The sequence below is a fragment of the Macrobrachium rosenbergii genome, chromosome 2, assembly GCF_040412425.1.
Source record: "Macrobrachium rosenbergii isolate ZJJX-2024 chromosome 2, ASM4041242v1, whole genome shotgun sequence".
NCBI lineage: Eukaryota > Metazoa > Arthropoda > Malacostraca > Decapoda > Palaemonidae > Macrobrachium > Macrobrachium rosenbergii.
Genome location: NC_089742.1, coordinates 70,592,322 through 70,619,445, shown reverse-complemented (window position 1 = coordinate 70,619,445; position 27,124 = coordinate 70,592,322). Strand labels below are relative to the sequence as shown.

Here is a 27,124-nt window from a genome sequence, read left to right as displayed (position 1 = left end):
TTTAGAATTTTAAGCAACAGTGATAGTATAATCACATGAACTTAAGTTCAGAGTATCTTAAGTATCCTAGTCTTTGATAGTTTACCTACGAGAGTCCAAAGAGGTGCTCTCATAGGCTAGCCTAGGTTGTTTCGTCGGCGCTGGGATACTTCTGCGCTCGTCGGCCTGTGCCGCAACCTGCAGGGCGGAGGGTCATCGGCTCGGCTCACTGCCTCATTCCCTCCTTAATGGGTAGGCTCTGAATAGTCACTTGGGAGATGCATCGTTCTCCTTTTTACATGAAAGTTATTCTCTTAGTCCGTGTGTAGCCGCTAACCCTTCTATCGTGGGTGCGTTCATTTAGCTAAGGGGGTACTCTCTTAGTGCGGAGGTTCTTAGAGGCGGCCACTTGGAAGTCGGTGTCGTTTTTCACGACTTCTACCTAAAAACGTTCAGTTTTCTTCAAAGAAGAATTTCTCGCTTGTTCCCTTTGCGACGACCAACTCGATCTTATAATTACGTAGTAATGTTAAGGGTGGGGGGAACTATAGGTAATGAATGTAGTCAGGAAATTTGGAACTTTGGATTCTCTGTTAGTCGGGGTTCATAGTGAGAATATGAAGTTTGACTTTAGTACTGTGAAGATAGGCAGATCTAGTGGACAGGTTTGGTTTCTTCAACCTCTTCTGCGCAGACATCGGCAGCAACGGACGACGAAGAACTCGAAGATCCTGCACAATCAACCTATCCTCCATACATGAGAGGCTACAATAGCCACATGGGAGGTTCTTTGTACCCCTCCATACATGAGAGTGCTTTGATTAGCCACATGGGAGGTTCATCGTACCCCTCCATACATGAGAGTGCTTTGATTAGCCACATGGGAGGTTCATCGTACCCCTCCATACATGAGAGTGCTTTGATTAGCCATATGGGAGGTTCATCGTTCTCCACTTATCATGGGAGGCTGTGATTAGCCACATGGTAGGTTGGTTTTATTTTTTTTTTTTTTTGCTACTCTCTATCCATGAGGAGGTTTGAATACCACATGAGAGGTAGCTCGACTTAGACCCTCCATAAGTGAGAGTGCTTTGATTAGCCACATGGGAGGTTCATTGTTCTCCACTAATCATGGGAGGCTGTGATTAGCTTCATGGTAGGTTGGTTTTTATTTTGCTACTATCTATCCATGAGGAGGTTTGAATACCACATGAGAGGTAGCTCGACTCAGACAGTACCTAAACATGAGACTGACGTCGGGGGTACTCTCTCTACAGACATTCTCACCTGCCGAGTGGGATAACCAGGTGAGGATACATTCATTTATACAGAGTAGGCGAATAATGAGTTACCTGCTTTCCCTGATGGCAGGTTGGGCTGAATTAGATTGATCCCACCTCCACTAAATTTTGTTAATCGGGCTAATTCAGGTGTTCAGGGAGTGTATTGCAATATGAAGTTTTCATAATAAAACTAATATTGTAATACTTACCTGAACACCTGGATGATTCCCACCCTCCTCCCCACTTCAATTTGAATAGTGGATAACGCAATTGGTGATCTCGGCCTCACTCGGCCGGGACTTGCAGCAGTGTTGCCAACGGTACTTCAGGTAACTCATTTGACAAGATTTTCCTGTAAGCGTTGGTAACGCTGACAGTTTATTACCCACTTAGTGGGTAAAAGCTATGGGGATGTAGTTCGGGCTGGTCAGTGACCAGGGCTAATTCAGGTGTTCAGGTAAGTATTACAATATTAGTTTTATTATGAAAACTTCATGTTTTCTTTAGATATCCTAGTATCTGCTAGATTCGCTTTCTGTTTTAAACATGCGTAATCTAGACTGCAGAGCTCTCAGCAACACTGGGCCGTAGGATAGAGAGAGCTCTCTGAAGGTAAGGTCGATAAAAGTTGGGTTGTAAGTCTGTTTAGTGGTTTTTGTTGTCGTAAGCTGGATTGCATAGTGAAAGAAGAACAACATGAACAAGTGATTGGATCGCAAAATTGAATAATTTTCTGACGGGTTAGGCTAGGAAAATTTTCAAAAATTTTTTATAGGTGAAAATTTGGTGGTTGCACGGTGCACGAGATCGCACGTTAACAAGTGTACACAGTAAACGAAATAACAGAGTCGATTCTATATCATGTTTTTTCTACACACACCGCTTAAAAAGGAAACTATTTTGTTTGCACTTCACTGCCAATCATAAGCAACCCCTAACAACAATACAATAAAATATGATAATTATCGTACATAATTATTATTGTACATAATTATCGTTCGTATGACTGAATTGTTCTGAACAGTTACAAACAGCCTGAATTTTTAATGAAAAGTGAATATTATGTTATCCTAAATGTTATTACTACCATATTTCCACTATGTTACCGAAAGATAAAGGTTGCTGAGAGGGCAACCTTAACTTGATATTTACATTTTGTCAGCTGGCTTCACATAGATAAAAGTTGATTTCATTGATATGGAATTATTCCTTGAATAGGCTATTTATTATGAAGATATGCCAGTAGTATATAAGGGAAAAATGGTTTTTTCTGGGCTCGACCTGTGTCACCCAGTGAAATGGTTCCAATAGCACTATTTCTAGGTATAAATAATTGCTAAATATACCAGAGAAAAAGCTAACTAGTATGCCGGGGTTACCACCCCCGGATTGAACACCTATAATCGGTGTCGGTATACACTAGGGGTGAGCGTATTCCACTATCACAGGCCCTCGTCCAATAGATCTCTCTATTCTCAAATTCCCAAATTGGGTGTGCCGTTACAAAGCCGTAACCAAAAATACCCGCCCGCTCACCCACTAAGCGTCATCACGATACCGCAACGTCATTCCAAATTTAGCACCAACGAGAACACGTAAAAATTTTTATGGTGATTGTGATCTAAGTTGAGTACTAATTCTGGTTGGATTATTTTCGCAGAGGCATCGTATTTTAGGTTTACGTAAATATTGTTTACCTAAATACAACAGCGCTGCGTCATGTCCAGGCGTGTGCTGTATGTTTGCCTCTGCTCATTTCGACCTTCAATCTCAACTTTTTTGATAAATGATTGAATTCTCCTAGTTTTTATATATTTACTCCATAGTTTGGAGCTTATTTGGAGAATTTACCGTTTCGCTGGTTGGGGATGAGGTATCGTCATTTGCTTCTTCGCTATCGTGAAGGCATTAGGTCCCCCATTTTCTGACAATAGAATTTGGGTCCTTTTATCGGTCTCCCTTCTCCTCCAGCGAACTGGTTACTTCTCGTTGGCGTAAATTATTTATTCATGATGTTAGCTGTTATGTACAAGCAAGGATGACATATATATTCCTAGATTAAGTTTTGCATACGATTCGGCGTCAAGGAGGCCATTTTGGGTACCTTACGTTTACCCAAATGTTACCGAAGATAATGCATATTCTTTGGCCCTCCCTGTCGTCGAGTCAACTTTGTATTCATATTGGTATTAGATATGTTTAATCCTAGGCTACCCCATTTCACGAATGTTTCTTATGATATTTTGTTTGTTTATATACTTGGTAGTTTTATTTCTAATTAAGGTTCTTAGCTAGCCTAACCTACCTAGGCTAGGCATGACAGTGCTCTTACACGATGTTCAGGCTACCTAACTCTCCCGACCAGTCCATTAGGTTTGGGAGGTGAGGTTAGTCTAGTATACGAGTTCCTTTAGCGTGAGGGATCCTCACTTTTTAATTTACCTACTGTCCAAGTTGTTCCAGTTTTGTGAAGGGTGGCTGAGCTAGGACGTAGGTCCTTCTCTCCCCACACCAGTGGCTGAGCTAGGACGTAGGTCCTTCTCTCCCCACACCAGTGGCATTAACCCTGGCCTTCCTGACTGGTCCAAGAAGCTTGGTTTTTAGAGAGTAGGCTACGATCATTAACTCCATATTCTTGTGTATGTAGCCTAGTTACCATCCTTTTACCTTATTGATTAGAAATTGATGACGTCACCTGAGCGTTATCCTCGTAAGAGGGAAGCCGTTCGCTTGCGTTCGGCACCCCCGTTATGTGGTTATAGTCGGCGTCTGGAAGGTGCTACCCACCCGACCGGTCGCAATTCACTGGGTTTCCGTCACTTTCTACCTTTCCCGTACGGGCAGTGTTTTGTTAGCTTGCTTCTAATGGTTTTACTATTAGTAGCTGGAGCGTCGAACATTGTTCCATGATTGCATGATAACAGTTATGGTATGTTAGTATTTACTTCCCTGCTGGTCTAGTCTGATTTTTCGTTGTTCTTATTCATTTAACCACCCCGGTGGTACGGGTCACGGTTGTTGGCGGTTTCCAATATTTGGTTTCCGCCCTGGCTGGTTGGTAAGGGGCCATATATCCCCCCCTACTCCGCCATGGTGACACCGTCCCCATAAATATAAGACACAATGAGTTTTCAGTGACTATTTACGGCGGAATGTCATAGAGTACCTGTTTATATAACAAGTTAGAACATTCGTCAGTTTAAGCAATAGTTTAGAATTTGCTGCCGGGATTAGTCCCGGAGGGGTTTTGCCTTGTTTCGCTTGTATAATCTTCTAAGCTAAGTTAAAGTATTCTCTCATCGCCGGAACTATTCCGGCGACTCTTGCTTTAATAATACTCATTTACCATCATTCCACTTACAGATGGTATGTTGTCAGGAACCAGGGTGTCCGGCCGTTCTCCGGCAATCGTGCGGACACGAAGTGTGCCGCTCGCACTCCAGCTGTGCATTGCAGGTTGGGGATGTGACCGTTTGGCACCCAGACGGCTGTGAATTCTGTTACGCTCTCTACGAACTGGTGTCCGATGAGTCTGTAAGTGATGAGAGCCTGCTAACCTTTAGCCTCTTTCGGTATTGATGCCTCATTTAGAAACATACAAAACGAGGAGTATATTTCGGTAAATCCTACCTTCTTTTCCAGTCTAACCCGTTAATCCGTACCTCTGCGCTGTCGACCCTGAAGACCTGGGTCGGCGGATTTGGGAGGAATGTTGCGTCCGGCAACCCCTACGTGCTCTCGGAGGAGATCTGTAATCTCCTCCCTCTACACTGGTGCTCGGATCTCCGCCGCATTACCGAGGGAGTTGGTCGCCCCAATCATTGAAAAGATCAGATTGGAAACGCTACCCTCCTGAGACGTCTTCCTGTGTGGAGAGGTGGCAGAGGATGTGGCGGTTATTAACATCCACCTGGAGCCCATGAGTGTAGAAACCCATCAGGTAGAAGGTAGGGTAGTAAGTGAGGCAGGCGAGGTTAATTTGGTTAATTCTTTATTTAATTCATCCTTTTTTCTTCTTCCTGCTGGTCCGCTGGTATGGTCGCTAGTGTCGTGGCATGCCGCTCAGATGTCGCGAGTTCGCGCCTTTCCCAAGGCGATGAAAAATCACTGGTTCTCTGTCATGATCAGCTTCCTTCCAGGGATTTCCAAACCAGCTAACCTTGGGGACAGATCTCGGTCTGTTATGCCCAAGGTGAAATCTCAGAAAAAGAAGGACTTAACAAAGTCCTCTAAACCTCAAAGGTCTAATCCGCCAGCTCCCTCTAAGTCGTCACCGGCCCCCAAACCGGTGGCGTCCACAAGTAAGGCTACTCCCCCTTATAAGGGGTCGAGGTCCAGAGATTCAAAATCTAAGTCTCCACAACCTGGATTTGATTCTGAGGCCTTTGTCGATCTGCTAATGCAGAAAATCGACTCAAAGGTAGAAGCTAGGCTAAAGGATCTGGTCACAAGCTTACAGCCTTCCGGAGAGTCAATGCAGCCATTGGCACAAAAGGTGCAGGTTCAGGAAAGCGTGCTCTCCGGATTCATCCAATCTGGAGCAGCACATCAATCCCATGTTGTCCGGGATGCCTCCAAACTGCCCCCCCTTTGATAAGGGAAACCCGTGGCGACTGGCCTTACATGCCCCCCTGCATAACGGCACATTGACCATCGAAGGTTTAGGCACTCGTCGTCTGGAGGAACTGGAGTTCTTTCCAGCCGACCTAGTCCCCCCCCATCCAGGTTTTGCCAGGTTAACGGAAGAAGCCTGGGTTAGGTCTGATAAGGTCCCTAAAGAGACAGTTATCTTCCCAAGGGACCAAGCTCAATCCACCCTGTTGCGCGCTCTCACAAGTTGGGAGTGCGGGAACACAAAGCTTACCCCCTTCAAGGGAAGTTTTACGTTGTTCTCCGTTGGTGACGCCATTCCTACCCCTTGCGCTACTAAGTTTACGAAATTGCCCTTCAGGCGGGGCTAGATGGCAAGCCTATGCCTTAACTCCGGGAAACGGATTCTACTTCTCTTCTCTTCCCCGGAGACTCGGAGTGTTGGTTGGGAGCTCCGGCAACCTTTATGGTGGGGAAACTCGACCCCGAGTGTGCCTCCACCCTATTCAGCGAGCATCTTCCCAGAATTCCGGAAGCTCTGCTCAAAGCTGAATTTGAGGCCAGGTGCAGGTTGAGTCGCTCCCTGCACTCAGTCACCATCTCAGAGGTAACGGCATTAGCTTATAATGACGAGCCTCTGTTTCAGTCCTCACGAAGTCCTTATTGGCTTCCTTCCAATCGGATCTTTATGACTTGTGATAGCCAGATAGAACTGCAGGAAACACATCTTAGCAGAGGCCACCATCAGGCATGAGCCCAATAGGCTGGTGAGGAGTTCTATCTGGGGACCTAACCTTTTTCCAAAAGGTGAGGTCAATAATGTTATGGCGGAGGCCACTAGAGCGAACCAAAGTCTCCGCTCTCGTTGGGGCCTCCCTTTCAAGAGGAAATTCTCTGAGACCTCCGGACCTCAACCTAAAGAAAGGAAAAGGTTCAGGAGATTCCAGGGCTTTAAGAGACCTCAAGCTCCAACAGTGCTTCAAGGGGTACCGGTCTCACAGGTCGGCTAGCCTTCTACATCTAAGGCGCAACCTCAGCAGCAGTTCGTACTGATGCAGCCGGCTCAGCGTGCTTCCGCTACGCCAACTTTCGTGACGTTCCCAGCTTTTAATGCCTCGTTTGAGAGCCGTGGGACATTTCGAGGCTACAATAGACATGCGAGGGGAAGCAGGGTTTGAGCCGCCTACAGAGGTAGCACAGCATCCAGGTTCCTCTCACATGGAAGAGGAGGCCGTGGAATCAGAGGAAGTAGGACCTCCCCCAATCAATGAGACACCCCAGGTAGGCGGGAGATTATATCTCTTCAGGGACCGTTGGACCTTCAGCCCATGGGCCCACAGCATAATCTCAAAAGGTCTGGGACCGAGCTGGAGCAAAGGGCCTCCTCCTCCAGTCAGATTCCATCAACACCCATCCCAAGACTTACAGGACTTTGCAGTAGAACTTCTGCAAAAGAATGCAATAAAGAAGTCAGACACTTGAAATTTCAAGGCCGTCTGTTCAGTATTCCGAAAAAGGACTCAGACAAACAATGAGTAATTCTGGACCTGTCCCGTCTCAATTCGTTTATTCAATGCGACAAGTTTCGCATGCTTACAGTCTCGCTGGTACGGACCCTACTTCCTCGTGGGGCCATCACCACCTCTATAGATCTTACAGACGCATATTATCACGTCCTGGTTACGAGAAACTTCTCCCCTTACTTGGGGTTTAGACTAGGAAAACAAGCATACTCATTCAGAGTCATGCCATTCGGGCTCAACATAGCGCCCAAAATATTTACCAAACTGGCAGAGACAGTAGTCAAAGAGCTGCGGACCCAAGGGATCATGCTGGCCGCGTATCTGGATGACTGGATAATTTGGGCATCCAATGCCAAAGAATGTCAAAGAGCAACTTATATAGTAATCAACTCCTTGGAGTACCTGGGTTTCCAAATAAACAGAAAGAAATCACGCCTAGTTCCAGCAGCTTGATTTCAGTGGTTAGGAATCCATTGGGACCTAAACACACACAAACTGTCACTGCCACCAGCAAAAAGGAAAGAAATAGCCAAAGCTACCAGACAGTTCCTCAAAACAATAAAGGGATTTTGACAAAGGAAAAATCTATTTCTGAGGGAAGACCTGTGTCACCCGGTGAAATTACCATTAAGCACTAATTTCTAGGTATAAGTATTGCTAAAAATACCAGAGAAAAAAGCTATCAGGAATGCTGGGGTTACTACCCCCAGATCGATCATCTATAATCAAATAGACGTCAGTATAAATGAGGGTGAGTGTATGATGCCACTGTCACAGGCCTCTGCTCTGTAGAGATCTCCAGTATCAAAAACCCCGGAAAGCGAGGAGCCGACCTACAGCCAACACTCACCGTCCCGCTAACCAACGCCCCCAGCGCCATCTAGAACCATTCCAGGCTAGCACCCACCCCCCAAGCTTGGTATGCCTACCAGGGTGGGAAACTTCCAGAACATGGGTGGGTCACTGGGTGACACAGGTCTTCCCTCAGAAATAGATTTTTCCTTTGTCAAAATCCCTTTTCTGAGTTCGACCTGTGTCACCCGGTGAAATAGTAATAGAGAATCATACAAAGCTTGGAGAAACCCTTCAAAAAACAAGTAGTTAGATGGAAATAAATAAAAGTACCAGTACCAACTTTAGTTTAATTATCCCAGTAGCAAAAATATAACAAGGATAATGAACAGTAAAAATGTGATTAATGACTAGGGATAAATATGAATCAACAACTGGAAGGTACCAAGACTTAAATACTAACAAGTACAAAAAACTGGAAGGTACCAAGAAACTTAAACACTAACACCACAGTAAATGTACAATATCACATGTTCAGGAGTCAGGCTGTGAAGCATGCCTGACCTAAGAGTAGATGGCAAGGTAAGTAAATGAGGCAGGCAGGCGAGAGAGGAAAAGGACAGGGTAATTAAGATCAATACATTAATCTAGGGCGGAAGGGACAATGCTTCTTGCAGCCACTGTAGAGAACTTCAGAGCTTCCAGTGATTTAAGATAGTGGCGTTTGAACACTGATGGTGATTTCCAACCCGTATATTTTTTAAGATCTTCAAAGTTCATATTATGGAAATAATTAGTGGAGGTGGCCACTGCTCGGATATCATGAACCTTAGGTACTGAATCCGGGTTAGCTTGTTTAATGAAATAAAGTATTTGTTGTCTGATGGCCTTTAAGGAAAGTGTTCCTCCTTTTTCCCTGATAAAAAGAGGACCAGACAAAACCTGAGAAGTTCTGTGTAAATAAGCCTTTAGGGTAGTGACTGGGCATAAGGACGGATCCTGTGGAAGGGGGATAACCTTTCAAGGGGACCACCTATCCTGAGGGTCTTCATTCTTGGCTAAAAATCTTTGATCCGGGGATAGAAGAACTTCTCCTGACGGGAGGAAATCAACATGGTTCGAACCTCTAGAGAGGGCGGACAGTTCAGAAATTCTGGCACCTGAAGCTAGGCTAATTAAGAATAATGTTTTCCTTAACAGACTCAAATATGGACACTGTTCATTATCAGTGTCCGATGCTAATTTCAGTACGTCATTTAGGAACCAAGAAACCGTGTGTGGATGGGTTATTGGTCTCAGACGAACGCATGCTCTAGGGATTGATGAAAAGTATGAATCTGTTAAGTCAATATTGAAGCCATGTAAAAATACCTTTTTTAAAGCTGACTTTGCTGTGGTAATAGTACTCGAAGCCAGACCTTTTTCAAACAATGACCTGAAGAATGATATTGCTAGATTTGTGGTCATTACTTGAGCTTCAGATTCTTTCAGGAATGATGCTAACTTTTTAACTGCTGAATCATACTGTCTGAGAGTAGAGTCCCTTTTATCTGATTCTAAGAACAATGTATTGACAGGATCAATATCCGCACCTCTCTGAGCAGCGAATTTCATAAAGTCACAAAGCCAGGGCATTTAGAATTCTTGAGGAAGCTGACACAGTCTGAGTTTGTACTATTTGGGTCAACTGTGGCCTGGGTATTTGAATGGGCTTCAACTCCAGAAGAAGAGGAAACCAACTGCTCTTTGGCCAGTTGCGTGCTACCAGGGCCACTTGACCTTTGAATGACCTGAGCTTGTGCAAAACTTTCATCAGCAGGTTTATTGGTGGAAACAGATAGATTTTCTGCCACATGTTCCAATCTATTGACATTGCATCTGTGGAGTGAGCCAGAGGGTCCAGGTTGGGAGCAACGTAACATGGAAGTTTGTGGTTGCTCTCTGTGGCAAACAAGTCTACCTGGAGACCTGGAACCTGACGGTGAATCCACTCGAATGAAGTTTTGTCCAGGGACCATTCCGACTCCAGCGGAGTTGTCCTGGATAGAGAGTCCGCAATGACATTCGGGACTCCTGCGAGATGGATGGCTGACAGGTGCCAACTGTGCTTTTTCGCCAGGGAGAAAATAGCTATCAACACTTGATTGATCCGGCTCGATTTGGACCCCCCCCCTGTTTATACAATGCACTACTACTGCACTGTCCAAAACCAGTCTGATATGTATCTGTCTGGGTGGAAGCAGTTTTTTCAGCGTTAGAAATACTGCCATTGCTTCTAGAATGTTGATGTTGAACTGGCGGAACATTGTGGACCATGTACCTTGAACTTTTTTGTGTTGGGAATATCCTCCCCAGCCGCTTAGGGAAGCATCTGTGTGAATCACCAGTGATGGAGGAGGAAACTGGAGGGGTACTGACTTTGATAGACTCTTGACTGTGGACCACGGCCGGAGTCTTTTCCTCAACACTAGCGGAATTAATGACACCTTGTCTCTGAGTTTGATATTGCCACGTCTCCGCCACACTCTGTTTGTCTTTCAGTTTGGCTTTCAGAAGCAGATCTGTAACAGATGCGAACTTAAGAGAACCCAGGACCCTTTCCTGAGTATGGCGAGAGGCTTTCCTGCACTTGAGGAACTGCCTGGTGGCTTTGGCTATTTCCCTCCTTTTGGCTGGCGGAAGAGACAGTTTGTGTGAGTCTAGGTCCCACTGGATACCTAGCCACTGAAATCGAGCCTCCGGAACTAGGTGGGATTTCTCCCTGTTTATCTGGAAGCCTAGGGATTCCAGGAACCCGATCACTGTGGCTATAGCTCTTCGGCATTCCTCGGCGTTGGATGCCCAAATTATCCAATCATCTAGGTATGCAGCTAACATGATCCCCCGGGACCGTAACTGTTGAACTACCGTTTCTGCCAGCTTGGTGAAAATTCTGGGTGCTATGTTGAGCCCGAATGGCATGACTGAATGAGTAGGCTTGATTTCCTAGTCTGAATCCTAGGTAAGGAGAGAAGTTTTCATAATCGGGACGTGATAATATGCGTCTGAAAGATCTATAGAGGTGGTGACGGCTCCACGGGAAGTAGGGTCCGCACCTGTAGATTGTAAGCATGCGAAATTTGTCGCATTGAATGTAAAGATTGAAACGAGACAAGTCTAGAATTACTCTTTGCTGACTGGAACCTTTCTTCGGGACGCTGAACAGTCTGCCTTGAAATTTCAGGTGTCTCACTTTCTTTATAGCCCTCTTTTGAAGCAGTTCCTTTGCGAAGTCCAGGAGGGCTTTGGATGGGGGCTGATGGAACCTGACTAGTGCAGGAGGATCCTTGTTCCAACTCCACCCCAGACCTTTGGAGACTATGCTGTGGGCCCACGGGCTGAAGGTCCACTGGTCTCGAAAAAGATACAGCCTCCCGCCTACCTGAGGAGGCTCATTGGGAGGGGGAGGGCTTACTTCCTCTGCCCCGGCCTCCTCTCCCCCGAGAGAGGGAACGTAATGCAGCCTTACCTCTGAAGGAGGCTCTTGCTCTGCTTCCCCTTGCGTTCCGGTTAAAACCATGAAACGACCCCTGGCTCTCATACGAGGGGTTGAAAGCCAGAGACGTGACGTAGGTTGGGGAAGCAAGGGAATGCTGAGCAGGCTGCATCAGCACGAACTGTTGAGGCTGGGCCTTAGAGGTTGAAGGCTGACCGACCTGGGAGACCGGTACAGCCTGCATTACGGTCTGGGTATGCGGCCTCTTAAATTTTCTGAACCGTTTCCCTGGTCTATTATGGGACCCGGCGGACTCGGAGGCCTTCCTCTTGACAGGAAGACCCCAGCGGGAGCGGAGACTCTGATTTGCCCTGGTTGCCTCTGCCAGGACACTGTTTACTTCGCTCTCGGGGAAGATATTGGCACCCCAGAAGGAGCTTTTCATGAGCCTATTAGGCTCATGCCTTATGGTGGCGTCCGCAAAGATGTGTTTGCAGCAGTTCATTCTCGCCACCATAAAGTCATATAGATCCGCTTGAAATCCCGCCAGCAGAGATTTGGTCAGGACTTGGAAGAGCGGATCCTCAGAGTAGATCACAGCGGTTGCTTCCGTCAGGCACAGGGAATTCATAGACCGACTTAGCCTGCACCTGGCCTCGAACTCTGTTTTTAGAAGAGCCTCCGGAATCTTAGGAAGCTGTTTGCTAAACAAAGTCGAAGCGCAGTCCTGGTCGAGTCTGCCCACCGTGAATGTGGCTGGAGCTCCCGACCAAAATTCTGAATCTCCGGGAAAGACCAGGGAAGTGGGATCTGTCTCCCGGAGCTGAGGCAGCGGCTTACCCTCTATGCATGCCTGAGAGGTCACTAAGGCTACCTTTGACATGCAGGGAGTTGGAACCTTATCCCCCAAAGAGAACATAGTGAAGTTCCCTTTGAAGGGGGTCAGTTTGTTATTATCTGCCTCCCACTCCGTCAGGGTGCGCAGCAAGGCAGACTGAGCTTGGTCCCTTGGGAAAAGAACCGTTTCCTTAGGGACTTTGTCTGACCTAATCCATGCCTCTTCTGTCTACCTGGCGTAGCCTGGGTAGGGAGGCACCAGGTCGGGTGGGAAGAACTCCAGCTCTTCCAACCTGCGTGTCCCTAAACCCTCAATTGTAAGGGTATCTTCATGCTGGGGAGCATGAAGAGCCAAACGCCAAGGGTTTCCCTTATCAAAGGGAGGAAGGGTGGAGGCATCCGGAATGAGGTGTGACTGCGCCACCCCTCCAGAGCGCACGAACCCGGAGAGCATGCTCTCCTGGTTCTGCATCCTCTCAGCTAAAGACTTCCAATGTGCATCGGAAGCCTTAAGGCCCGAGGCGAGCTGAGAAGAAAGATGGCTCAACTTACTATCTACCTCCGTATTGAGCTTTTGCAGAAGTAAATCTGCAAAAGCCTCAGGGTCAAAAGCAGGCTGAGGGGGGAGGCTCGCCTTAACTGCCCTGGATCTCGACCCCTTGACAGGGGGAGTAGCCTTACTAGTTGAAGCCACTGGACTAGAAGCCCGTGACTTCAAAGGAGGTAGAGGAGTAGCCTTTCGAGAACTAGAGGACTTGTAGCCCTTGGACTTCAAGGTCCTCTTCACCTTGGGGACAGTAGATCTCAACCTGTCCTCAAGGTAGGAAGACTTCTGGAACCCCTGGAATGAAGAAGCTGAAGAAGAAGGGGAGTTAAAAAGGGAGCTTGCTCCCCCTGCCTCACTTACCTCCTTACCTTCTACCTGGTCTGGTTCGACATGCATTGGTTCCAGGTCGAGGTTAATGGCCGCCACTTCCTCCGTCACCTCCCCGCACAGGTTGTCATCTTGGGAGGGTTGCGTCTCCACCCGGATCTGCTCAATTAAAGGGGCGGCTACTTCCACTGGGACTGCAGCAGAGATCTGGGCGCCGGGGTAGAGGAGGTTGCAGATAATCTCCGACAGGATGTACGGCTTCCCCGACGGGACGTTCCTCCCAAACCCGCCGACCCAGGCCTTCAGGGTCGACAGCGAAGAGTCACGGGAAGTACGGTCGGCCTGGAAGAGAACGAAGGCTTACTAAACCAGACACCGGACGTTATATTCAACAATATAAGCAATGCAGTCAAGTAAGACTAAAGGCAGCGGACTTGAAGCTTACCGACTCGTCCAACACCTGCTCATACAGAACGTAGCACACTTCACAACCATCCGGGTGTCAGACGACCAAATCCCCCACCCGGACTGCACAGCCGGAATGGGAACGGCAGACTACGTGGCCGTAAGGTTGGTGCAAGACCGCCGTGCACCTGGTCTCCTGACAGCGTACCATCTGTAAGTGGATAGATGATACATGAGTATGCTAATTAAGGCACGCCGGAGTAGAACCGGCGGAGATAGAAGCCTTAAACTAGTGTAGGTGATGGAGCATGCTTATTGATAAAAATCAGAACTTGCCGGAGTAACCCGGCTGAATAAAGATAATACACAATACATGAACGGATGAGTTAAGGACCGCCGGAGTTAATCCGATGGTTATAGTACACCTTAACCTAAGATCATGCAACATTAGCAATTAACACGAAATAATAAATGAAAACAAATACTGCCGGAATCCGGCAGTGTTACATAATGGTCAACATATATATGTAAACAGCAGTACATGGCTGGTTATGATATTCCGTCCTGGATACCTCAGACATCCGCTACTTCAAACCTCTGGTAATGGCGGAGGGGGCAGAGAGTTGAACTCAAAACTGGATCGGCTCTCACGCTTGTGGCGGAGAATGGGTAGTGAAAAGCGCCAACCGACCGAGAACCAAACCCACCGGAGTGGTAACGGGCAAGAAAGTAACGGGAGATCCGAAAAACCCAGCGGAAAGGAACCAGCGAAAGTCAAGACAGAAACCCTGGACTTGTGTACGATGCTCTAGCTAACCCGGAGAAAAGCGATCAAACGAGACACTAGCGAGATGGTGGAAACCTTAAGGCGGAGGCCAGACAGGTGGGAAACACCTATCTGGACGACGTCCCTCACGCGGGGAGGGAGAGAGATCACACGCCATACGCTAAAGAGCAGGGAGGGAATAACAAAATGGCGGGGTCGAGATACAGCGGCCAGGTGGATGGGAAAAATCCCCCGGACACATATAGAAACTCCCCATGGGGTGCCGGTCATGGAGACCGACTTCCCTCACGCAGGGAGAAACTAAAGACACCTGCCAAATGTTACCGAATGGGTAAGGAAAGCTAGGCTAACAACATGAAAACCCCAACTACCTATGACTCCCCACCCTCCCCCAACGTCAAAACCTTTTGACTGGGAGAAGGTGAAAGAGGAAGGGAGGCGGGGGGTGTGGGAGAGAAATTCCACGCGCGGTCTGGACACCCACCAACACCGACAGACTGGGCGGTTAATAGACTACGTACTGAGGAGACCCCTTCCTATACTAACCTACCTCCCAAAACCAACTGGTCTGATCAGATATACCAGAACATAGGAAGGGTGGGAGGGGAAGGGGGAGGGGTCTCTGATGCCTAAGGACACCCTTCAAACATAATGGTACGGTCGGATGGAACCAGAGAACGAGGAACTCCCTCAACCAACCGACGCCTCCCTCCAAGCCTCAAAACGACATGGTCGGGGGAGAAGGAAGCTGAGTCACATGAAATACGCCTAACATATGTAGCCTGACCCCCCGATGGCAGACGAGAGGGCTAGGCCAGAAACCCAATAACACTGACTAAGTACTGCTAAAAGTTAACCAAAGATATGAAACAAAACATAAATAATATAAATATACATATAAAATATATAAGAACTTGTGTTAAGGGTATGGCCTAACAGCTCGCGACGTGCAGGAAGCGGGTGATAACGAAAATGGCCGCCCCTGACGCTGAGCCAAAGACAATTTTAATCCAAAAATATACATGTCATCCATCACTTTATACATCAGATAAACCGTTAGCAAGACAGTACCACCTTGGAGGATATATTCTTCCAACGCGAGAGGAAAGTGCCCACAAAAAGGGAAATTAAATGAACACAAAAGCGAGAGGGGGGGGAGCCTCTCCAAAAAGCAATTATGTTACAATACTGGCACCACATCCCCCGTTGACGAAAGAACAAACCGTCCAAAAGGAACTTCCTGAAAGGGTATAATAACAGAAAATACAAAAAAGATATGTATAACCAAGTGAAACACCCGCAGAATTACGCTGCTAAGGTATCCCCCAAGGTCAATATGGCCGAGGCGAGACGAACGCGGAGGAACGCCTGATATATTTAACCTCGTAATATTGAATTAGAGATTAAATAGAAGCCTCCATAACTATAAAACCCCACAAGAAGATGGTACTTAACTTAGTAGCGGTGAAATCTTGATCGGAAGACATGATGAGCCAAAAACACGGCAAAAAAAACCAGAAGCACAAGAAAAGCGCAACAATAGCGAACGCGTGCTAGAATGGAATGATTCTAGATGGCGCTGGGGCCGTTGGTTAGCGGGACGGTGAGTGTTGGCTGTAGGTCGGCTAATCACTTTCCGGGGTTTTTGACATTGGAGATCTCTACAGAGCAGAGGCCTGTGACAGTGGCATCATACACTCACCCTTATTTATACCGACGTCTATTTGATTATAGATGATCGATTTTGGGGTAGTAACCCCAGCATTCCTGATAGCTTTTTTCTCTGGTATTTTTAGCAATACTTATACCTAGAAATTAGTGCTTAATGGTAATTTCACCGGGTGACACAGGTCAAACTCAGAAATGCCTCTCGTCATACCTAGGAGAGAATTCTGGGCTCTCTTCAATTTGCCTCAGTAACAGACTTGCTGCTGAAAGCCAAACTGAAGGATATAAACAGAGTATGGCAGAAACGAGCCAACAGGAGGAACAGAGACAAGCTGTCTCTTATCCCACAGGTATTGAGGAAAAGGCTTCGACCTTGGTCGACAGTCAAGAGTTTGTCGGGATCATTACCTCTCCAGTTTCCCCCTCCTTCACTCGTGATCCATACAGACGCCTCACTGAGCGGTTGGGAAGGGTATTCCCAACACAAGAAAGTTCTAGGAACGTGGTCGACAGTGTTCCACCAGTTCCATATCAACATCTTAGGGGCAGTGGCAGTGTTTCTAGCATTAAAGATACTACGGCCAGCCAGACAGGTTCACATCAGGCTGGTCGTGGACAATACAGTAGTAGTACAATGCCTAAACAGGGGAGGCTCCAAGTCGAGCCATATTAATCAAGTGATGTTTGCAATTTTTCTCCCTAGCAAGGAAACATTGTTGGCACCTGTCAGCCACCCACCTGGCAGGTGTTCGGATTGTCATTGCAGATTCACTGTCCAGGACAACCCCGCTGGAGTCGGAGTGGTCCTTGGACAAGGAGTCGTTTGGGTGGATTTGCCTTCAGGTACTGGGTCTCCAGGTAGACCTGTTTGCCACAGGGAGCAACCACAAACTTCCGTGTTACGTGGCTCCCAATCTGGATCCTTTAGCTTATCCCACAGATGCAATGTCAATCGACTGGAACAGGTGGCAAAGGATCTATCTGTTTCCACCAATAAATTTGTTAATGAAAGTTTTACACAAACTGGGATCATTCAAAGGTCAAGTAGCACTAGTGGCACCCAACTGGCCAATGGGCAGTTGGTTTCCTTTACTACTAGTGTTGAAGCTCACGCACAAACATATCCCCAACCCACAGTTGACATAAGTAGTACAAACTCGGACTGTGTCAGCTTCCTCAAGGATTCTGAATGCCCTATCCTTATGGACTTCATGAAATTTGCAGCACAAAAAGGCGCTAACATTGACCCTCTTAATACATTATTCATAGAATCAGGTTAGAGAGAATCTACCCTCAGACAGCTCATGAAATGACCACGAATCTAGCGATCTCTTTCTTCAGATCACTGTTCGAGAAAGGATTGGCCACTAGTACTGTTACTGCAACAAAATCTGCCTTAAGAAAAGTATTTTTACATGGTTTTAATATTAATCTTACAGACTCCTGTTTTTCGTCAATTCCTAACCCCGTCCACACACGGTCTCCTGGTACTTAAATGACGTACTTAAATTGGTATCAGACACTGATAACAGTTTATGTTCATACCTGAGTCTGTTAAGAAAAACATTATTCTTAGTAAGTCTGGCCTCAGGAGCTAGAATTTCTGAACTGCCCAATCATGTTGATTTCCTCCCGTCAAGTGAAGTTCTGTTATTTCCGGACCCCAGTTTTCTAGCAAAGGACGAAGATCCACAGAATAGATGGTCTCCTTGGAAGATTATTCCTCTTCCACAGGATCTGTCTTTATGTCCAGTCAATGCTTTAAGAGCCTATTTAAATTGAACATCTAAAAGAACTTCAGGCCCCTTTTGTTAGGGAAAATGGAGGTAATATTTCTCTAAAGACCATCAGGCAACAAATTCTTTATTTCATTAAACAAGCAAACCCGGAATCAGTACCTCGGGTTCATGATGTTCGTGCGGTGGCCACCTCAACTAACTGTTTCCATAATATGAATTTTGTTGACCTTAAAAATATACGGGCTGGAAATCACTAACAGTATTTAAACGCCACTATCTTAAGTCTCTAGAAGCTCTTAAATATTCCACAGTTGCTACAGGAAGTATTGTTCCTCCTGGTCCAGCTCATGATTAATTTATGACTGTGCCTTGTCCTTTTGTTTTGTTATCCTCATTTACCTGTGGTATAGTCTCTAGCCTTCCTGCCTTGCCTGCTTGCCCTGCGTCTAGCCTTAGGTCAGCTCTGCTTCACAGCCTGACCCATTCATATACTGCAGTTACCTTGTTGTTAGTCATATTTTGTTAGCCTTAAGTGTCTTGGTTTGGTTAATTTTATAATTTTAACTGTGTGCCTCTTAGTTTTGAAATTGGTTTTATCTTATAATTTGGCAGTATTAAAACACAGTGGAGTTTTCTCTAAGTTTTATTTAGCTCCATTAAGTATTCTTTGAGGCGTACCATCAAGCTCTTGTATGGCTGATTCTCTGTTACTATTTCACTGGGTGACACAGGTCGAGCCCAGAAAAGGGATTTTGACAAAGGAAAAATCTATTTCTGGGGGAAGACCTGTGTCACCCAGTGACCCATCCCTGCACTTCTTTCCCACCCGGGTGATATACCAAGCTTGGTGGGTGCTAATTTTGGGATGACGTTGCGGTATCGTGATGACACTTAGTGTGGGTGAGCGGGCGGGTATCTTTGGTTACGGCTTTGTAACGGCACACCCAATTTGGGAATTTGAGAATAGAGAGATCTATTGGACGAGGGCCTGTGATAGTGGAATACGCTCACCCCTGGTGTATACCGACACCGATTATAGGTGTTCGATCCGGGGGTGGTAACCCCGGCATTCTAGTTAGCTTTTTCTCTGGTATATTTAGCAATTATTTATACCTAGAAATAGTGCTATTGGAACCATTTCACTGGGTGACACAGGTCTTCCCCCAGAAATAGATTTTTCCTTTGTCAAAATCCCTTATTACTGTTATTATCAGTTTATTTCACAATGAATCTTTTCATGTATGTCGGTGGTTATCGCACTGAGGCCGAGGCTAGCGTACTGATAAACATCACTTAGAATGCAAGGTTTGATTTTTAGAATGGTAGTATAAGACGACCCCCAATATTTAGGGGTGAATTTTATGATTTAAAGGTCATCTTATACGCGGAAATATACGGCATATGCTTTGTTTCTGTATGTTTGCAAGCAGGTATTTTTTTTGAGGTTTTTGAGGTTTCTTCTAGCCCTTTGTTGGCCGAGTTGGTTGAGCTTCAGACTGTCACACGATGGGCCGGAGTTCAATTCCCGCGGCCGGCTGATGAAGAGTTAGAGGAATTTATTTCTGGTGATGGAAATTCATTTCTCGCTATAATGTGGTTTGGATTCCACAGTAAGCTGTAGGTCCCGTTGCTAAGTAACCAATTGGTTCTTAGCCACGTAAAATAAGTCTAATCCTTCGGGCCAGCAGTAGAGAGCTGTTAATCGGCTCAGTGGTCTGGTTAAACTAAGGTATACTTTTTGAGGTTTCTGTGGATTAGAGTTTGTATTAGGCGTCTTAAAATACTGTACAATAAAGGTACTGTATTGTACTGATTGAGAATGATAAATTATGTTAAAAAGGCAATATTTATAAAAAGTCATGTATCATTCGTAGTTCATGTTGTGAACATGGATTCTGAAATTCTATGATTTTTTTTAAGAGTAATTGCACTCATTTGGGGACAAAGGAGTTTTACAAGTTGCTTAAAAGTACAGTACTGATTGTTAATTTTATTTTATTTAAAGTGATTGTTATGATCTCTCTCTCTCTCTCTCTCTCTCTCTCTCTCTCTCTCTCTCTCTCTCTCTCTCTCTCTCTCTCTCTCTCTCTCTCTCTCTCTCTCTCTCTCTCTCTCTCTCAAAAGTGTACTTAGATGTTAAAAGAGAACTCAACACAGTTAAGTACTGTGTATGGTATTTTGGTGTTTTTTTGATTGTGTGTGTTTATGTAGGTAGAACTCCTCAGGTACATTATTGTAACGAGTTTTTGCCAGCTTACCTTTCAAGAAGTAATAAATTCAAGAAGTAATAAATTTTGCAAATAAGTCTGAAATTGACCAGTTATCAAGAATATTTTTATTGATTTAAAAGTTTTTGCTACATTGTTTGTTAACTATTACATGAATCTTCATTGGTTCATGTGAAACGCAGGTTTGCTTGTTGAGGTTCTGAAGGTCATATTAGGAGATGGAGCAGGGTCATGGGTAGTGAATATGTTTTGGTCAGGTTACAACTTTCCCATGTGAAGGCAAGGTCCTGTCTCATATCACACCTAGTGAACTTCGGGATATGCTGGGTGGCATAGTGAGGTCCAAGGCCTGGACAATGACTTGCAGTCGATTATTGACTGACAGGCAATTGAGATGTTGGATGAATTGCCTGGATTTTATAATTGTCTCTCTCTAGTTCTTACAGGCAATCATCAACCTCACCTGTTAAACAGACTATTGCAACGGGCCTCTTTCTAAATGGAAATGATGGAGTCAGTGAGGCTGTCTATCAGGAAGGTGGATATCCTGACATCCTTGCATTTGCATTATGCTTACTCTTAAGTCTCTTATTGGTTGGATGTACTTTTGAAGAAAGAATTTTTCAGTTTTAGGCATTATGCTTTAGTCTGGCAATGACCTTTCAGGTCTTTACTCAGACATAACTGCTAGTAACAGTCTGGGTGCATCAATCTGGCTAAACACTTTAGCATTATCTAGAGAGCTGATTGACTGTGGCGTAGTCAGATCAAGTTTTCAGAACTGCTCAACTAGCCTGGCATTCAGGAGGAATATTGAGAGTGGTGTACTCTGACTGCAGGTGTGTGGGCGTGATGTTATCTTTGAGATATTATGCAAAAGGGCGTGGAGTCGTGGCAGGTCAAGGTTTAAGAGCTATAAAAGATATTTTCTCTTGACTTCCCTTTCTCTTTCTGACATCTCTGTTATCAAGAGATATAGTCAGAATGGTTAGTTGATCTTTGCACCTGTAGTTCAAGAAAATACAGTACAAATTACCACATCACTATGGGTGTTTGAGTACCAGTATCCCATGTGGGTCTTTTGGACCCTTTGTTCCAGACCTACTCTCTCCCTTGTTATCAAAAGAGAACTCAACAGTCTTCCTCAGCTCAGCTTCTCACCTGAATAGCAATTCAGGCTCAATATGATTTATTGTTTTTTGTGACAAAGCAAGTGTTTATAGCGTAAAACATTTTCCATACAAACCGATCAATCATATACTAAAGATCCTACTGCCCATCCCCTTATTTTCTTATATTTGCGCTGTCAAATCTTATGTATGTGACTGAATGGGTTGTGTAGTTACTACCAACTGATGGGCTTCAGGTGCACATTCCCATTTATTTACTCACAGCTTAACTACTTCTATTTTTAAGATTTGAGAATTTGCATGTCTGGAGACAACTGGTTGCCATTTGGGTGCAGTGAAAAATTTTGTATGTGACCAAACTTATTTTTTTTTAATTTTGTTTGGAAGATTAGTTCAAGTCTAGATTTTTTGTTAGTAGATAAGTTTAAGCTGAAGTTTATGGTGTGTTTAATATATCAAGCTGTCTTTAGTAATCCTGTTAGTTTTTGTACAGTATTATGTGAATGTTTCCAGTTTTTTGTTGGTGTAGTCTTATTATTAATTGATATATGAAAATTATAGTTCTTTTGGAGTACAGTTTTTCTAAATGTGTTTTACTTACTATTTTGCAGCCAAAGCTGCTATGAAAAGTGAAGCTCAGGATGTTGAAGAAGATGAGGATGAATACAATTTTGGTAGTTCCAAGGTTTATGACAGGTAAGTCGTCTGTAGAAAATAATAATTTATTTAATTCTTGTGCTTGGATTATCTTAAAGATTGTGTGAATCTACAAGTCTTATTTTAGACTCTAGGGCTTATTCAAGAAGCTTGTTCGTAAGTGAGTGATGAAATTTGGAAGATGTTACCTTTAAAGAAGTTGGATAACCAAGTGAGAGACCAAAGAGACTGGATATTAAGTAAAGACTGATAGCAGTGACTTTTGGGGAGCGAAATGTGCAGCAAAGAACATTTTCTACTGTCTGTGGGAACTTTTACTCTGAAAGATACATATACAGGTAGTGCTCGAGTTACGATGATTCGTAGGCCAAAATTCTTACATTCTAGTAACAATCAATCATTTACCTTTATTCTGCAACAAATGGAAAGTCTGTAGCACAATATTTCGATTTATGGTGAATTTTTGAAAAAACTTTTTCCTTCGCTCCGTGCGCACGGACTCCGCTGAAAATCCTGTCATTTCTTGAGTCAACTTGTCGTAATTTTTTCGCCGTTTTATATTATTCGTTACATAAAGTGTTATACATCAAAATGTGCGCAATTTCATGTAGAATACAACAAAAAATAAATCATTCTTTTAGCTCTTAACAGTTTTGAAATATTTTCATTTAAATCACGATAACTGACAAAATTTTAACATTCGGTCAACTTTGACTCGACCGAAATGCTCGAGAAACGCAATCGTAGGCCAAAATTCTTACATTCTAGTAACAATCAATCATTTACCTTTATTCTGCAACAAACGGAAAGTCTCTAGCACAATATTTCGATTTATGGTGAATTTTTGAAAAAAACTTTTTCCTTCACTCCGTGCGCACGGACTCCGCTGAAAAACCTGGCATTTCTTGAGTCACCTTGCCGTAATTTTTTCGCCATTTTATATTATTCGTTACATAAAGTGTTATACATCAGAATGTGTGCAATTTCATGTAGAATACAACAAAAAATAAATCATTCTTTTAGCTCTTAACAGTTTTGAAATATTTTCATTTAAATCACGATAACTGACAAAATTTTAACATTCGGTCAACTTTGACTCGACCGAAATGCTCGAGAAAACGCAATCGTAGGCCAAAATTCTTACATTCTAGTAACAATCAATCATTTACCTTTATTCTGCAACAAACGGAAAGTCTCTAGCACAATATTTCGATTTATGGTGAATTTTTGAAAAAAACTTTTTCCTTCACTCCGCGCGCGCGGACTCCGCTGAAAATCCTGTCATTTCTTGAGTCACCTTGTCGTAATTTTTTCGCCGTTTTATATTATTCATTACATAAAGTGTTATACATCAAAATGTGCGCAATTTCATGTAGAATACAACAAAAAATAAATAATTCTTTTAGCTCTTAACAGTTTTGTAATATTTTCATTTAAATCACGATAACTGACAAAATTTTAACATTTGGTCAACTTTGACTCGACCGAAATGCTCGAGAAACGCAATCGTAGGCCAAAATTCTTACATTCTAGTAACAATCAGTCATTTACCTTTTTTCTGCAACAAACGGAAAGTCTCTAGCACAATATTTCGATTTATGGTGAATTTTTGAAAAAAACTTTTTCCTTCGCTCCGCGCGCATGGACTCCGCTGAAAATCCTGGCATTTCTTGAGTCACCTTGTCGTAATTTTTTCGCCGTTTTATATTATTCGTTACATAAAGTGTTATACATCAAAATGTGTGCAATTTCATGTAGAATACAACAAAAAATAAATCATTCTTTTAGCTCTTAACAGTTTTGAAATATTTTCATTTAAATCACGATAACTGACAAAATTTTAACATTCGGTCAACTTTGACTCGACCGAAATGCTCGAGAAACGCAATCGTAGGCCAAAATTTTTACATTCTAGTAACAATCAATCATTTACCTTTATTCTGCAACAAACGGAAAGTCTCTAGCACAATATTTCGATTTATGGTGAATTTTTGAAAAAAACTTTTTCCTTCGCTCCGCGCGCACGGACTCCGCTGAAAATCCTGTCATTTCTTGAGTCAACTTGTCGTAATTTTTTCGCCATTTTATATTATTCGTTACATAAAGTGTTATACATCAAAATGTGCGCAATTTCATGTAGAATACAACAAAAAATAAATCATTCTTTTAGCTCTTAACAGTTTTGAAATATTTTCATATAAATAATGATAAATAGAAAAAAATCAACCTTTGGTCAACTTTAACTCGATCGAAATGGTAAAAAAATGCAATTGTAAGCTAAAAAACTTACAGTCTAGTAATATTCAATCAATTTTCTTCATTTTGAAACTATTGGAAAGTCTCTAGCACAATATTTCGATTTATGGTGAATTTTAAAAAAACTTTTTTACGTCCTCTCGTTATTTAATTCATGCATCATTTTGTGATAATATTTTCTCTGTGTTGCTTTAATTGTTTTACAATCTGTTATATACCAAAATCATCGCAATTTAGTGTACAATACAACTAAAAAAAATTAACTCATTAGCTTTAACCGTTTTGCTTACAGCGCGATTTGTATACAATTATATACGAGTTTTTTTCGCTGTCATATATTCTAATATTTATATATGATAATGATATTTTTTCATTTCTGATGGTTGCATACTAAACTTCAGGCAATGAGAAAAAAGGAGCCAAAATGAACTCTTAATCTTAAAAACTAAGCGTGCTGTGATTTTTTGAAAAAAACTTTTTTTCCGCTTCGGCGCTAGCTCCCGAAGGCCACCGCCATACGGGAGACGTTTTTGTAAATAGGGCTTCGGCGTTTAAGGGTTAATATCGATACGACAGTATTTTGAAAATATGTATTTTTAAATTTCGCGGGCGACTGGCGCAGGCAACAACGTACAATCTGGCAGCGTACGGTGTACAATACGTTGGCCTGAGAGGCTGGAATAGGTACATTAATTCAATGAGCTGACCTCACTTGCTCTCGTTGTGTCAGGAGTTAGAATAGGTCAGTGTTTGTTTGCAATTTTTGTGCGTTTGTAAATATAGGTAGTGCATGAGTGACGATAATTCGTCTTACGATAATTCGAGTTTACGATGGAGTTAGCAATAAACACCGGTATGACAATATTTAGAAAATATTTTTAAATTTCGAGTGGGCACGGGCAACAGCGTACACTACAGTTGCCGTAGAATCAGGCAGCAAGAGAGACCAACTTACAATAGACCCACTTCTTTTTCTCCATCTCTTTATTCCATCTTCTAGTTAAAAAAGTAAGAGAATGATAAAAGTATTGTTAGTAACCTTATACTCTTGTGAAAATGCGTACAAACATAAACAACCACACGAGACTCTGTTGTTTTGCTAATAACCGAATTGGATAACAACTGTTTTGCTTGTATTTCAACCATTGTATGGTTAAACAATTATTGTAGTTATGTTAAAAATGACGTTAAGTACTGATATGTTTTTACATTACCCTTATCCGCCTTGGAGAAAAGATCGGCAAGGAAATATACTGCTACAGTAAATTTAAGCTGAAAGTTGTAGTTGAAGCTGAGAAAAGAATGTTCAAGCTGCTAATGACTATAAATTATCGTGCACTGGCAACATGGATGAAACTCGACAGCAAATAAAATTGGAAAGTATTTCAATCAAAACTACTGGGCATGAAAGAACACATATTACTGCTGTTTTCACGCGATAAATAGGAAAAGCTCGTAGTATGATGATGAAATCAAGAGAAAATAGCGAACGGAATCTTGATTTTATTTTTACACAAAACAAATGGCCAGCCGCCAACATCATCTAATAACGAAAAAAATGGCTAAATTAATTTCACAACGAGACATATTTAAGTTATATTTCGACTTAAAAACACTTCGTATAATGAAAAATATATATGTCCCTTATAAATAAAGTATCTAGAGATTCATTTACTCTAACTAGTAGCAAGAAATGCCCTCTGAACCAAGTTAAATGCGGCGAAATAAAGACCGCGTGGTAGATTCCCAAACCAAAACATTCGATCGCTGTGATCGGGATTTATAATGCAAAAGCAATATAAGAATATTTACGATTGGATACAGTGTAGTAAAGCATAACTTTTTAAAAGATCCATGGAAAAGATGCACATTCGTTATTTTGATGTTTGTATAATATGGCGTTATGTGAAAATAGAATACAGTGTAATGTAGTCTAGGCTACCGTATATGATATACGAAAGTGCAGGCTGGGCCTTGTTTGTTATACAATTTCTCTTTGTACTGACTTATCATGTCATTCTGCATTGAACCTGCAGAATTAGCTGACACTAATAATTACTATACCATTTGTGTATAAAGTATACTGTGTAGTGTAGGCTAGCCTACCATATATGTATAGATGATACTAATTCCCTAGTGTAGGCTAGGCCATATTCGAGTTATGATTTTTTCAACAAACGATGGGTTTTTTGGAACCTAACCTCATTGTAAGTAGGGGAATACCTGTAGTAAACACAAGAAGTTATTTTTTAATTAAGATATAATCTTAATCCTCATTCAAGGATGATTCTTTCTGGTTAACCCCATGAAATTAGAAATTTGATTCGAAGTCCTACTCAAATTGATGTATCATCTTGATAATCTATTCACATTCATTTTGTTTACTGATTTTATTAAGAGAGTCAAGGATATTTTAAAATGTAAATTCAAAAGGGAGGTAGCTTTTGTATCAGAAATATTTAAAGCCTTTGGGATCCTCAGGTCATTATTGTCAAATATGAAAGACGATAAATACATATAAGTGTTAAATTGTCTTTGGATGCATTAATATGAACATTTTTTATTTTATAGTGAAGAAGATTCAGACACTGAGCCTGATATGACTTTAACTCCGGACCGTGCTCTTGTTCTGAGTTTCTTTAATGATGGCACAGTTGGAGAGCTTTCTGCTATCAGTGGCTGTAATAAAAAGAAAGCAGAACTCATCATACAGAACCGCCCATTTGCTGATTGGCAAGACATTGTAAGTACAAGGTGGAGTGCCTGTTCTTAGTTATATTTTTGGTTTAGGGGCGAAAACATCCATAAATGTATGCAAACATTCTAATTCTATGGAAATCACAGTTGAGCAGTTATGCTATTTTTCCTGGTGTCTTTAGAATTTTGAGTTTTTAATGAAAC

The 27,124-nt window shown here is 43.0% G+C and overlaps 1 protein-coding gene across 2 annotated transcripts in view; it reads left to right on the top strand.

The window, feature by feature from the left end:
• The window catches only part of Etl1 (SWI/SNF-related, matrix-associated actin-dependent regulator of chromatin, subfamily a, containing DEAD/H box 1), a 171,544-nt gene that overhangs the window by 78,952 nt on the left and 65,468 nt on the right, over window positions 1-27,124 (top strand). For both annotated transcript variants that reach the window (XM_067120410.1, XM_067120419.1), the window contains 2 exons: window positions 21,922-22,006; window positions 26,795-26,966. In XM_067120410.1, the coding sequence (XP_066976511.1) occupies window positions 21,922-22,006; window positions 26,795-26,966 (257 nt within the window). The remainder of the gene's footprint in view (window positions 1-21,921; window positions 22,007-26,794; window positions 26,967-27,124) is intronic.